We start from the raw sequence: 15,630 nt of genomic DNA, 5'->3' as shown, positions 1-15,630 counted from the left end.
TTATATATAAAATTATATATAAAAATGTGGTTGATAATATTGGAGTAATATGTAACCTCATTTAAATATATTTACACATTTATTAGGACAAGCTGATGCTTGTATTCTGGTCATTTTCTCAAAATTATGGATGTGTTGATATTCTTGTGCATGTTTTATTTTCTAAGCATCTGCACTATACCAGGCAGTGTAACAGGTACTCACCAAATATTATGGCAAGCATTTGAGCTTTGAAATCAGATTGCCTAAAGTTATATCCTGTTCTGCCACACATTGTCACTGAGACATAGTTTAACTTCGCTGTTCTTTCCTATTATCTGTAAAATAGGGGTAATAATAGTGCCAATTTTGTAAGATATTTGTGGGAATTATGTAAGACAAAGTGCTCAGAACACTACCACCCAAAGTAAGTGCTCAATGCATGCTTGATATCAATAACACTTGAAGACACTTGATGGGGCTATGGTGTTAAAATTAGAGGCAACATTAAGGATTATGACTTAAGCAGTGGCTAAAGAACTCATTAAACCATAGTTCCTGGAATTCCTTCAACATTTGTAACTAAACAATATATATTTTGAGGTAGTAGCTGCTGATTGCTGTTTTCTTCCCAGCTTAATAGGTTTGATTGGCTCCATTAAATTTGTGGTCAGGTATCTATTTGGGACTGTGGGAAAGAGGAAATGTAACACCGTGCTTCTGTGTCACATAAGATCCCTGACGTACATGTCACTTCATCCATCAAGTTAATAAAGGACTTGTATTTTTTTTCTTTATACATTTAAGATTTACATTTGTGAGGAATGAAGTAGGGAGCCACCTTAGTGTTTTTCCTTAAGTAGTCACCATTTGTGAGAAAATTTCCTTTCAGGTTTCCCTTAGATCTATTGAAGTATCATTGGCAAGCAAAAATTGTATATATTTAAGGTGTACATCATGATATGTCGATAAATGAATCAAATCAACAAATCCATCACCTCACATGTGTGAGTGGGGGTGGTGAGAATACTTAAGATTTACTCTTAGCAAATTTGTTTCTGTTTATTTGTGTGTGGATATCCAGTTTTCCTCATATCACTTATTCAAGATAATTTCTTTCCCCATTTTGTGTTCCTGATGCTTTTGTTAAAAGATTAGTTGACCTTATGTGCGTGAGTTTACTTATGGACTTTCTATTCTGTTTCATTGGTCTTTCTATTATGGACTTTCTATTCTGTTCCAAGTATAAAATACCTTGTTGTTGTTAAATATAGTCAGCATGCCTTAGGTGTACAGAATTTACTCATCTCACAGATGGGAGGCTTGTATTTTTGACAAGTGTCTCCTCATTTTCTCTATCCCCAGCACCAAGAAACGCCCTCTACTCTCTGTGTCTGTAAATTGATTTTTTTGATTCCACATGTAAATGAGATCACGCAGTATTTATCTTTCTGTGTCTGGCTTATTTTTACTTAGCACAATGACTTCTAGGTATATCTGTGTTGTTGTAAGTGGCATGATTTCTTTCTTCTTTGAAGACTGAATAATATTCTTTGGAATGTTCATATTACAGTTTCTTTATTTGCTCCTCAACAGACACTCAAGTTGATTATACATCTTAATGAACATGGAGTGTAGCTATTCCTTTGAAATACAGATTCATTTTATTTGGCTAGATGTCCAGAAGTGTGATTGCTGGATTGTATGGTAGTTTTATTTTAATTTTTGGAAAAGCTTCCAAACTGATTTCTATAGAGGCTGTACCAATTTTCATTCCCACAACAATGTATGAGAGTCCCCTTTTGTCTACATCCTTCCCAACATTTCCTCTCTTTTGAATTTCTGATAATAGCCATCCTAACTGGTGTGAGATGTTATCTCACTGTGGTTTTGATTTGCATTTCCCTGATGATTCATGATGTCACATAGGTAAATAGAAAATGTGAACATACCAATAAGAGAAAGAAAACTGAATCCAAAATAATAATGAAAAATCTCTCAGCAAAGAGGAGCCACAAACCTGATGGCTTTATTGGTGAATCTACAAAACACTTAAGGAAGAATCTTTCTCAAACTCTTCCAAAAATATGAACAAAAGAGAACATTTCTAAACCTATAAGGCCAACATTACCTGATATCAAGATCAGACAAGAATGTTTTAAAGTATATATCAATATTCCTGAAGATATAGATACAAAAATCCTCAAGAAATTGTCCAACTAAATATGACAGCACATTAAAAGGATCAGATACCTGGGATACAAGGATGGTTCAACATAAACAAATCAATAAACATGGTACACCACACTAACAGAATAAAGGAAAGAAGTGATCATCACAATATATGCAGAAAATGAAAAGATTTGCTATAGGTAATAAGGGTTTTGATTTATGGTTACTATGAGACTTAGACAAAACATTTTATAGTTTTTAAAGCTGATAGCAACTCAACTTCCATATATAACATACAAAAACATTTTACTTCCTCTCTACACATTTTTAGTTTTTAATATCACAATTTACATTTTTTATGTTGGGTATTTATTGATATTATTGTAGCTATAGCTATTTTTTTTAACCTTTAACCTTATTCTTGGGTTAAAAGTGATTTATATATGTCCATATTAGAGTACTCTGAATTTGACTATATATTTACCTTTACCTTTGAGTTTTATACTTTCATTTTTATGTTACTTAATTAACAACTTTCATTTTAGCTAGAACTTTTTATTTCTTATTAGGCACTTCCAGTGGTCATAAACTCCCTTAACTTTTGTTTGTTTGGAAAAGATTTTATTTTTGAAGGATAGCTTTGCTGGGCAAATATTTCTAGGTCACCCCTGCCTAGCACTTTGAGTATATCATCTCATTCTCTCCTGGCCTATAAAGTTTCTCTTGAGTTTGTTGATAGGGGTTTCTTTGTATGTGATAAGCCCATTTTTTTCACTTTCAAATTCTCTTTGATTTTTGACAGTTTGATTATAATGTGTCTTGGTGTTGTCTTTTTTGGATTAAGCTGATCTGAGGACTTTTGACCTTTATGTGGCAGGATGTCCCTTTTTCTCACCAGATCTGGGAGTTTTCAGCCATTATTTTCTTAATAAACTTTGTCACTTCTTTCTTCTCTTTTTGAAACTCTCATATCGAGAATATTTGCCCTCTGGATGATTTTCTGTAAATTCCATAAGCTTTCTTCATTTCTTATGTTTTAAAGTTTTTCTCCTATGAATTTTCTTTTTTCATCTAAAATTTCTTTTTCTTCCTCTGAGAAAACACCCTTTTACTAGAGCAGTTCTGCTATCTATTGCATTCTTTATTTCATTTGTTGGATTAATCAGTTCTAGGACAGCAGTTTGGTTCTTTTTGACAATTTTTCTCTTTTTGAAGTTAGTATTTTGTTTATGTATTATTTTTCTGATATCAAGTGGCCTGTGTTCTCTTGTAGCTCACTGGGCTCCCTTAAAACAACTATTTTGCATTTCTTGTCAGGCAGTTTTTAGATCATTTCTTTGGAATTGGTTATTGGAATATTATTTTAATCCTTCAGTGTGTCATGTTTCCTTGATTTTTTTCATCTTCCTTGAAGTCTTACATTGCTGTCTTCACATTTGAAGAATTGGTCATCCACCCTAGACTTTACTGACATGCTTTGAGAGAAATGACTTCACTAGTGATTGTGAGGATCTCTTCCATCTTTTCTATTGGTGTGCCTGTCCTACACTTCTTGTTCCTTCTTAGGGAAGTTCTTAAAGATTTTATACCTTCTCTCAATCCCAGAAAGCCATACCAAGTGCTGAGAGCTTCCCAATTGTCTTCCATAGCTGGTGCTCAGAAATTCTCATATTTGTGTGTATCTTCTTCCAATCCTATAGAGTTAAGCCAGCTGGGAAGATGTCAGCCTTTATTGTATTTTCTCCCATTCCTGTAGACTTAAGGCACTTATTCTTACTATCTTGTAGGATGTGCTCAAGGGGCCAGACTTGGAGTAGAAGTGGCAAGGTGTATGGAGCATTTGGGTGCTTCTAGGCCAGTTGAAGGTGGGGTATAGCAAGGTATCCCAAACATCTCATGGGTGGGCTTCCTGATGCATCTAATGGAGCAATTACTATGGTCTGAAGTCTCCTTTACCTGCCCCCAGACACTCTCAATCTCTCAATTCAGTGTTCTGGGTAAAGCAAGAAAGAAGAGGGACTTTTTGCAGCACCCCACAAGGATCGGGGCACAGGTGTACTATGCTATATTATCTACTGGAAATTTTACTACAAACCTATAAAGTAGTAACTACCTTACTGCCTTGTAAATCTCCTTGTCACAGATAAGGAAACTAAGGTTTAGGTTCACATAACTAGTGAATATACAAGGATTAGAATCTGAATGCTAACACTGTGCTTTAATTTCACTTAATAAAAAACATATTCTGGGGAGAGGTTTTTTTTTTTTTTTTTAATATAATCGTGACCACATAGCACATATAAAATTAGGGTCATTGATTTTTACTCAAAGTGTCTATTTGTTTGTTTAATATTAAGGCATGTTTAGAGCAAAATTTTGAAATTAAGCTTTACTTTTTTCTTTTGCTCACTGTAGGTGGTTTTCACGCTGCATCCTTCAGAAAACAACTGATATTGCAGATTGCTTAAAAGTCTTCATGACTGGTACTAAAAAGGTTGCAATGTGGGTGGGCTTCAAGGACTGCTTGCTCAGACCCAAAGTAGATTCCTTCCACATATTTTCATCAGAGCAGATAGGTAGAAGCAAACTCCCTAAGCCTGTCAGATTTCATGGAGTCAGAGCTTTCCCAAAGCTGTATGCTGACTCATACAGGCGAACAGTCAGACTGTGCAGCATTTATATTTGTATGTGTGTGATAAACAAAAGCTGAGAGGGAGGAAAGTTTGTGGCTACTGGTGGTCCTGGTAAGCAGTGTGAAGGCCAAAAGAAACCTACCCTGCAGAGACTTTGGGCCTGGGGTAGAGATGCTAACAGATAAAGTGTGGCATAGCTGGAGAAGAAGGGGGAGGTGACAGATGAGGAAAGGTGTCCTCTTCACAGTGGAATGCAATGGAAAGACAAATCTAGGGTTTTGTTTCCTCACTGGCCATGGCCCAGGTCTGGCTCGGCTGTTCCACAACAATGTGACATGTACAAATCTTTGTTCCAGACTGCATTTTCCAATTGGTAAATTTGGGGGAGGTTGTAATTTTTTTTTTTCCTAAAAAGGTAAATTTGATGATCCATGTTGATAATGGTCTTAGATATGTGATTATCTTCTAAAAAAATAAAATTGAATTTTCTGGACAATAAACTCTTCTAAAAACAAATTGTGCAATATATACATGAAAAGAATTACTGCATCCTGTTACTTTCTCTACACTAGAAAATTTCTTTTAGCAGATGTCATTAGATGTTTCTTTTGCATGTGAGTTACTGTGATTTCTATTCTAAGGCAAATTCTAGTTAGTGTGGGTGGGAATGTTTTCAGAAATCCTATCATCAGTTAGAATTGGAATTGAATTGGTTGAGTCAGTTGAAGAAGTGTTTTTAGCAGAAGAGCCAAGTCCTTATGTTTTCATGTTTATTCTCATTAGGGAAGAAAATGATATAAACTCATCTAGCCTGTGTCTATTGAGAGGATTTAAAGACTTGAAGAAACTAATTAGCATTAATTTGGTTTTAGTAATATCTGTGTATTATGAATTGAATGTTGATTTGTTGCACAAATATTGAAATTTAGTTAAAGAAATATGGTAAATTTAAGAATGTATTATGCCATAGAAACTATTAAGATGTTTCAGAGAGCAGAGATGAAGGAAGGTCTCTGAGGTTATTCATTTTTACATTATTGCAAATGCAACCCAAATTAGGTATGACCCTTTTTTACAATGGTCTGAAATAGCCAAGTTATTTAAACAGTAAATTACATGTAAATATATGTGTTGACACTGGACATGTCATTCTTTTCTTACTTACACCAAATTCTGCAGGAGCACTCAACAAGTGGTACAAGCACAACCACAGCTTGCCCGCGCGCATAATTGTGTATCGTGATGGTGTAGGGGACGGTCAGCTGAAAACCATTGTTGAATATGAAGTTCCGCAGCTGCTAAGCAGTGTAACAGAATCCAGCTCAAATATCAGGTATTAAATGGTTGTTCTTTTCTCTAACACTCCCAATAATAGCACTTTCAGCTGCAGCTATTTGACATGAGGTATGCAAACATAACTTTAACTTTTTTTTTTTCCTGTGTTTCTGCATCATGTCAGTATGGCTGATGAATCTTCCCTTGATTGGAGGGTAGTCATGGTGGGTCTAACATACATAGCCAGGTGGTGTAAGCTTTGGGGTCCCAGGTGGGTCACTTGGAGGAAGGCAGGTATCCTTTAGAGTAGCTGGCACGAACTCAGTAGGAAGCCCACAGGACTGATGGCCAGTGAAGATATTATACATATTAATATACCATGGAAAAAAATAACTCTTGGTTTTAAATTTGAGGCCCAGATCAACACACAGAGCTGATACGTCTGAATTACAGGCACTAATGTGCAGTTGAGGTAGTGAGAGGGATGTGAGTATCATGAAAACTGAACCACATATGGAAATCAGACCATCTTGGACATGAAGCATCTTGCTGCTTGTTGCTTTTCTAGATTTGGTGTTTTGGTACGAAATTTCCTTCAGTGATTATGTGAAGTGGCAACTCAATAAAAATATTAGAAATGGAAAATGAGGGAGGACAGTAATCTCAAGTTGGCATCTTAGACTATTTGGAAAGCATCTTATTTCAGTGAAGCACGTAGAACTCCATATAATTTCACCATCATTCCCATCAACCAGAGCTTCTTGGCCTCAAATCACAAAGGAGCTACTGAGTCTTGACCTCAGTGAGTTAGTATTTAGAAAGAATGGAGAACCTCATAGGTTGGTGGGCAATGTCACTTGCAGCCAAACTCTTAGAGTCAAAATCTCTCTTCCCATTGACCACAGGTGAATGTATCTCAGGCAGATGATTAGAAATTAAAGAAAATATGTAATCGAGAGAGACGGGTAAATTTAGCAATCGATGAGGGGTTACTTTTCTTTCTCTATAGTATCAACTTTTTCAAAGTCCAATACTGAAAACATTCATCATAATTTTTAAAATAATTAAAATGCTTAAAATAAAACTTCCAAGTGATCTTTGCATCCCAGAGTTTCTTCCATAATGGTGAATATTTGGTTTTGGCTTTGACATTAACATTTGGCCATTCAGCATTTCCAGAATATAAATTTGATCTGTCCATCCATCTACCTAGTGGGTGTTACAGAATTCAGAACAGATGATTTGAGAAGCAAACTAAGTGACTCTTCTTTTGCTGCTCAGATAAATTTGAGAGAAAGAGTGAAGAGTGAAAATAGAGTGGTGCTTGCTAATGAAAAAAAAAAAAAACTTGTCTCCTTGGGTAATACTGGAACATCTTCTCTCAAAATGCAATTCAAGTTCGTTGTGAATCATTCCTCCCATTGTCTTAAGTGATATAAATGAAGCAGATGACTTGGCATGGTGCACTTTTGCAACATAGAAGGACAATCCCTAGCTTAAAGATTGTATGTCTCTCTAAGGAACGGATTATGGGTGATTTTACTTTCTCTGTTTTGCAGTGTTTTTTCTAGTGAAATTCTTTATTTCAATTTAAAAGATAAAACTACAACAAAAACCGAAACTGCAAAGTTGCATGGATTGGTTTTAGTTGACTTCTTCTTATTTTTTTCCTCTGTGGTTCCAAGCTGCAGACTATCAGTGATTGTGGTGAGAAAGAAATGCATGCCACGATTCTTCACAGAAATGAACCATACAGTCCAGAATCCCCCCTTGGGCACTGTTGTGGATGCAGAAGCAACACGTCCAAAGTGGTGAGTGCTACTGGAGATCAGTTTTTAACCAGCGTTTGCTGCATCTTGTTTAGGTTTGGCCTTAACCCAAGTGACTTCTTTCCCATACCCATTTCCACATTCCTTTCCAGGTATGACTTTTATTTGATCAGCCAGACTGCCTGTCGGGGAACTGTCAGTCCCACCTACTACAATGTCATCTACGATGACAATTGCTTGAAGCCTGACCACATGCAGAGACTAACATTCAAACTATGCCATCTGTACTACAATTGGCAGGTGAGTGGAAGCTGCTTACTGATGTAAATATGATACTCAAGATGCCCACCTGGGAATTGTACCCAGTTCTCCTGTATATTCCTAGGCAAAAAAAAAAAATCTGACTTTTCACAAGATGAGATGAATGTGTGGCTCTTTAAGTCCACAGTGGGAGGAACCCAGTGAGTCATAGAAGCAAAATAGTAATAACTATTAATAGATACAATAAATTAGAGGACTTTATTATATACATCATCTTAGGCAGGCTTAGGAGGAAATCAAGGTTTTCTTAATTCAGAGTTATATATGAGGAAGTTGATACCAGCACATATGTCCCTGGTGGGCAAGTGCTAACAGGCATGTCTGTCCTGTGTACTGAGCATTAGTCCAGGAGCTGCTCTCAAAGTCCAAAGCCAAGGTTTGCTCTAAGCCCCTTGAGATAAGAGGTCAAAGGAAACTCAGATCAGGCCTGGGTGTAGTGTCTCCCAGTACCCAACACCGTGAAGCCTTCACCCTACCTTGCCAGGAAGCTTCAGTTCTGCGTGAGTGAGGCTGCCTATTGTCAGTTAAAAGTGATTATTGTTTATCTAGAGACACATTCTTTTGTCTGTATAACCAATAGTTGGAAAAACTCAGAAGAAAAGTCATGATGAAGAGCAAATCATCCTCTTAATTATGATCACTACGTTTTTCTCCTCAGGGCTTAATCAGTATCCCAGCACCATGTCAGTATGCACACAAGCTGACCTTTCTGGTGGCACAAAGCATCCATAAGGAACCAAACTTGGAATTAGCCAATTCTCTCTTCTACCTGTGATGACACTAACCTTGGTGTCACTACCCGAAGAATCCAAGAAATTGTTGGTATACTTTGTACAGATCTGCCAAAGCTGGAGACTGTCACTGAGGAAAGGAATCAAGCTTAGTTACTTCTGGGAGAACCCATAAAATATCTTAATCTAAAACAGTCAAAAAGAAATGTGTGTTATTTAATGTTTAAAAAGTTATATGCTACAGAAAGTTCTCATCATGGTCCATGGAACTAAAGTACACCATTTCCTAATAGAATCCGACAAAGTTAAAGATCTTTTCAGAAAATCTGTGTGCATGATATTTTGATGGTAGAAAAATAGTGTCTAATCCCCTTCCAAAGTTCATAGAGGTTTCCTTAAATAATGTTGTAGAGTGTTTTGTAGAGTGTTTTTTAAATAATTATGAGAAAATAAAGTTCAGAGCATCACACATGCATTTGTTATTTGAATCTTAAGTTGGCATTACATGTGAACCTCATTATTTAGTATTTTTAGCAAAGGCTCTTACCCACTAGACCACAGCTCCATCAGCTTTGAGTTGTATTTATGAAATTGAACTTACCTCTTGCTCTTATGACAGGACAGTATTTAACTTACTAGCAAGCCACTCTCACTGATGACCTTGCTTCTAATCAGAGAAAGCAGGCGACCTTCCCTCTCCTTTCTGCATCATCAGTTTTTCCCCCACTAACACTTCTCCATTGGCATTATGAATTTATTTCTCCTATCTCAAAAAGGAAACCATTTCTCTCTCCAGATATCACTCCATTTTTGTCCATGTTTACAGAAAACCATCTTAAAAGAGAATAGTCTGTGCTTGATGTATCCAATTCCTTACTCCAATTAGAATGTCACTCTTTAGAATATCACTGCTATATAAACATTGCTTTGGTCAAGATTACTAATGGCCTCTGCTTTGCTAAATAAGATGGTCACTCTCAGTCCTTGTAGTACCTATTGTGGCATTGGGCCCCAAAGATCATTTCCCCATCTGAAACACTCTTCCCCAGCCTCCTGGTGTAATACCCTTCCTGGTTCCTCTCCTGCATTCCCAGCCTCCTTTGCTTGTCTCTCCTCACCTTCTCACCCTTTCCAGGTTGAAATGAGAATGTGGCTACATGCAAAAGATATTTTAATAAAGGAAAGATGAGAGTTGCAGATTCTGCTTATCAAGGAAAGGTTCTGTGGAAAGCTGCAGGGAGGGGCAGGAGGGAGATGACAGGTTGGGTTGAGGGACAAGGAGGAGCTGATCCCTGGAGAAGCTGATGCCTGGAGCGGCACAAGCACAGAGGTCATATCATATTGCACTGCAAACATTCTTTCCTGGTTTGAGAGTTTTGTCCAGACCTGGTAGAAATGCACCCAGTATGGGTCCACTCCAGTAATAGTAATGACAACCTTTGGGGGGCATGAGGCTGGGGGAGCTTGATAGGTTCCAGGCACAGTGCCAACCACTTTACATACACATTTAATATTACTTCAACTATAAGAAATAGGCTATAATGACCATTTCACTGATGATAAAATTAGGGATTAAAGATACCACCAAAAACTCACCAAAGCTTATGAGAGTAATAAATTGTGGATCCAGAATTTGTTGTCATATTCGTTTGGCAGTAAAAACCTGTGAGATCAACCACAATACTCTACTGCCTTAATAAAAGGTACTGTAAAATTTTAGATGTTTCTCCCAGGATTCTTTTATAAGGCAGGGCCTTAGATGCGGAAACTGGCATTTATAGCCAGTTTTTTGGAGGCAAGTCACTGCACCCATCCCTGGTGGTGGTTTTTGCTTTTGTGCTCATATTGTTTAATCCTTCAAAGTATAGGGCTGATGTGGGGCCCCACTGCCTAGCAGCTGGCTTGTATAAACTTACATGAAGCATGTTGACTGGGCAATGCAAAGGTCTGCCGAGCTCCCTTCTCTCTACCTATCAAGTACTACCCAAGATAATGACTCCTTACCAAGTTGTCCCACTAGGGGGCACTCTAGGACTGTCCTAGGAGCAAAGTCCTTCACCTTCACTATATGATGCAACAAATGTTAGAAAAATAAGTCACCTTTAAGTACACTGCCAAAGGACAACATGGGGCTAAGATATCTTCATTTGAGCTCAGGTTGCAAAGCATTTACTGTTGAATGTGACAACTTTCCTCCGGGACTCAGTTACCCAGTCTGTAATATGAGCAGGGGTTGCACTAAACCAGAGGTGCTCAAACTTGAGCACTTTAGAAAGCTTTTTTAAAAATTACATGCTTGGGCCCACCCCAGAAACAGTAATTGAGTTGATCTGGGATGAAGCCTGATCATCTGAATGCTTTTGAGATTTTCCAGATGGTTCTGATATGAGTTGAAGACTGTGGGTCAAGATGGTATCTAAGATCCATTTCAGCTTTCAAGTGATTGCCGCCTATCACCTACATTACCTAGTTTTCTTTTTAAAGTTACTAAGGACAAAGAGAAGAGGAAGCATGTGCCAAACTTCAAGGCAGTGTAGACTCCGAATCCTAAAATTACCACCTAGTAACCATGAGATCCTGGGCAAGTTACTTAACCACACTGAGCTTTAGTGTGTCTACTTATAAAAAGTTATAACAATTCCACATTGTAGTGTTGTTGTAAGGACTAGAATGTCAGACCTAAAGTATCCAGCTTTAATAAAGGTGCCATAGTATTATACCTGAGGAGAAGGGAAAAAAATGACATGATTTAGTCAACAAATACAAATGCCTGCACATTATATGCTGGGCGCTGTACTAGATTCTGAATTCTGCAGTTCTGTTTAAGGAGAAACTTAACAGTTTCTCTACAGTCTACAAGTTTTTGAAGAAAATTTTTTAGTCTTGCTTTTATTTTGTGGGGTAGGGAGAAGACTCTGGAAGAAAGCATACTTTCAATACATTTCTGTGGCTGCTGTGCTGGTATACCAATCACGTCTTCCTTTAAAAGAACCTTCTCAAGGAGCAGGGTTGGCTGACAGCCTTTTTGGGATCCACTGCAGGGTGATGTTGAGACCATACTGTTTCTAGGCTGCTCTCAGCTCCACTGAGCACAGCAAAGGAAACAGATGAAGGCCCTTTCTGCCCAGTGTGAGCTGCTCTCAGGCCGTCTTTACCAGGGGCTCCTCTGACTTGGCCAAGGCTTTCTCAGTGCTGCACTGTAGTTTCAGGCTCTTACTACGAATTCTCCTTCCTTCCCTCTCTCCTTTCTTGAATGTCAGATTGGCATTGAGGTCCGAAGGCTCTCCTTATTTAATCCTGCTTCCTTTTGTCTACATCTTTCACAGGAGTTTTTCCCAGTGAATATCTTGAAAAATCTAATTTTGTTGTGACATCTGCTTCTTTGGAAAACCAAACTCACACAATCACTATCACCATTAAATCAATCTTTAGTTTTTATTAAAAATTAGTCTATTTTTAGCCTTAAAATCTCCATCAATCAAAACATGGAATTTAAAAAGAAAATGATTTACCTTGAGATGTTATAACCTTTTAAATGTTCAGTTTCTAGTTAGTGCTTTCTTATGGGAAATTTGCTCTTAAACCTTTCTAACAGACTTCAAGGTCTCAGACTTGAAATGTAAACTACTCTGAGAGGAGTTGTCAAATGTTTTGAATTTTGTTGCTCAAATTAACACTCTCGTTTGACCTGATGTTCACACTGGCCAAGAATAAACCAACAGTTCCTACTGGAAAGATGGGTAGGAATGAAGAGAACTGAGCTAAGGTACTTCTAATTTATTGAAAAAGTTTTTTAATCATTGATTTAAAATTATAAAAAAATAATAGATCTACATTATGGACTATTTGGAAAGTATAAAAAAGTATACAGAGGTAGAACAAACTCACCAATACAGCTACTACCAAGTATAGATAGTCAGCGTTTCGATAGATACTCTTCTTCTAGTCCTTTAGTTGTACTGTTAGAACTCCTGTGTTTATCAGGAATGTTTGCAGGTGAAGAGGATGTATTCTGAGAGTGGTAACCTAATCAGTCCGTCTGCATTCAAGTGCTCTGACTGGGTGGCAATGGTAGGCAGGTGGGGTGTCCCTGGGTACGTGCCCTGGAGGGGTTTCATCCTCCCTGCACCTCCTTCTCCTGTCTCTCCACTTACCCGGCTGCCACAAATGGAGCAGCATTCCTCCATCTCTCCCCTCTACCATGATATACTACCTCGTCTTGGGTCCAGAGCAACAGATTTGGTGACTAGACTAGGAGTGCTAAGACTCTGGAACTGTGAGCCAAAATAAATCTTCTTTCCTCTAAGTTGTTCTTTCAGGTATTTTAGTTACCTCAATGAAAAGCTGATTAACACAAGTACTACATATCTATATTTATAATCTGTCTCCCTCTCTCTATATATGAGTATGTGTGTATACACACAACATATAATTTCACATACTTCATTTTTCACATGATTATGGTATGAGTATTTTCCTATTTTTATCATAAAGTTTTTATAAGCATGATTTTAATGACTGAATGATATTTTACTGTGCAGATGTAACAAATTTCTTTCTCTATTGTACCTCTAGATCGATCCTAATTTTTCTTGGCTGTAAAAATATGGCATAAGTTTTTCTTTCCAAGTATTTGGGATTGGTTCCTTGGGGTAGATTCCTAAAAGTGAAATTTGCTGAATCAAAAAGTTATAACACTTTTAAGGTGGTTAATATTTACTGCTACTTTTTTTTTTAATTAACAAAATGTCTCTTTGTGCTTTTCCAAGAGGTACCAGAGCAAGCTTTGCATATTCTCAAGGAAGAAGAAAGTTTTGCTAGTATAGTAGATGTTACTTTTATGTTTTTATTTCTATTTTTTATTATTAGGAAAGAAAAATAATTTGAAAATGCTTATTAGCCATTTGTGTTTTTGTTTGTGTTTTTATCATCTACTTAAATAGGGCTTTATATTTTCAAGATAGTCACCCTTTGTCATCCATATATTCCTCATTTACTACATGCTTTCAAATTTTGTTGCATTTTAAGCTACACACATTTACAGTTTATATATTTAAATTGTCACTGTTTTCTTAAGATTATGAAGGCCAAGCTGGAATTTAAAACCTTGAAAATATTTCTCCATTTAGAGATTTGAGAAATATTTCTGTTGTTGTTGGAATTTTATCTCTAAATCCATCAACACTGTATTTTACTATAAAATAAAGATGTAAACTCTTTTGATGCAGAGGAATTGGTGGATTTAAAAATAATAATCAAGTAGAAATCCTAAAAAAAAATAGGATCAATGAAGTAAAAATTTCTAAGCAGTAGACCAAAAACCAAAGAATAGAAAATTGGTAAATTGAAGGGCGGGCTTCAGGAAGTAACTTAGAATGACGTTCAGAGAGACAGGGAGATTATAAAATTGGACACCCTACTACAAATTTTGTAGAGGTTCCAGAAAGAAGAAATGCAAAGAATGAGGTGGAAGGAAAGTGGAAGCAACTTTGAAAGAGGTAATGTCTACTAGTGCTGCAACATTGAAACATACATTTGTAGAATGAAAAAATTAAGTAAAATAAGTGAGAAAGTTTCATATTTAATACTAGTATTAAAAGTGCAGAACACCAAAAATAAAGGGAAAATCCTAAGACTCCAGGGAAGAAATGCAGACTTGCAGACTGCCTATAAGAAGCAATGACACTGACTGTTGGCTTCCTATTATGTTGAATAGATAAGAGAGAATGGAATAATATTTTTAAAGTCCTGAGAGCTAAGTGATCTTTCAAGTGTGAGAGATAAATTTAAAAACTTGAATATAGTAAGAGAGCTTACTGTTTACAGACATTTCACACTGAAAGAATTACTAAAGAATGTACTTCCGCAAGACAAAAAAAAAAAAAAAGCATTAACTAAAACAAGAATGAGGAAGCTCCACGTTAGGAACTTTCAGGAAAGAGCTTGAGAATTTAATTTGTTTTTTTAAATCTCTGTTTTTTGTTTTGTTGTTGTTGTTTTTGTGACAGTGGTTTAGAAAACTGACCCAGCTAATTGTCAGACTTTACAACTCAGCTCAACATCAGCTTCGCTGTTGCAATTTCTCCCCATTTCAGACGCCCACCCAGAATCCCACAGTGGCTCTCCTCACAGTATATTGTAGTTAGTTGTCTGCACTGTGCCTCTTTCTGTTTTGTGTGTTTTTTGTGAACTCATTGGCTGATAGTATGTAACAGGCTCTCAATAAATGCTATTTGGATAAATTTTGGAAAAGATAGATACATGGAAAGGTTGCTTTAAAATAAATTGGGTGATTCTAAGAATTTAAACACCATCTGTCTTCAAACCCCTCAGTGGTGTAACCTTTATTTCTTTACAGTGAATGGGATCAGCATCATCTATCATCTCTGTGGAGTGAAATGTAGTAATATTGAATTTATTCCTAAATGTTGTTTTAGACTTGGATAATGGCTAGAGAAACTGGAAATATAAGTATGTTTTTTACTTACCTTGATAGTTTCCAACTCCCAGCTAGAATTTGGTGAGTAATGCTTACACTGGGTCAAGCTGTTCAGTGCCTAGAGCAGTGCCACCAATATGGTAGGTAGCCTCTAGCCACGTGTAGTCTTTGAAGTTTAAACTCAAGATAATTGGAATTAAATGTCATTTAAGAATTCCCTTCCTTGGTCCACCTTTTCGTACAAGGCCACATTTGGTAGTGGCTATCCAATGTCTTGCAATGTGCAGTCATAGAAATGTTCTATCATCACA

General features: G+C 36.8%; 1 protein-coding gene across 1 annotated transcript in view; it reads left to right on the top strand.

Annotated features, from left to right (window-relative positions):
• Positions 1-8,924, top strand: part of Piwil4 (piwi like RNA-mediated gene silencing 4) — a 40,861-nt gene extending 31,937 nt beyond the window's left edge. The window contains exons 16-20 of the mRNA XM_076841980.2: positions 4,567-4,634; positions 5,964-6,117; positions 7,745-7,870; positions 7,981-8,128; positions 8,808-8,924. Coding sequence (XP_076698095.2) covers positions 4,567-4,634; positions 5,964-6,117; positions 7,745-7,870; positions 7,981-8,128; positions 8,808-8,924 — 613 coding nt within the window. The remainder of the gene's footprint in view (positions 1-4,566; positions 4,635-5,963; positions 6,118-7,744; positions 7,871-7,980; positions 8,129-8,807) is intronic.
• Positions 8,925-15,630: the final 6,706 nt, after the last annotated feature.

Source organism: Callospermophilus lateralis, chromosome 2 (genome assembly GCF_048772815.1).
Source record: "Callospermophilus lateralis isolate mCalLat2 chromosome 2, mCalLat2.hap1, whole genome shotgun sequence".
NCBI lineage: Eukaryota > Metazoa > Chordata > Mammalia > Rodentia > Sciuridae > Callospermophilus > Callospermophilus lateralis.
Note: the sequence above shows the minus strand (reverse complement) of the source record. Positions and strands in the feature narration are given on the sequence as shown.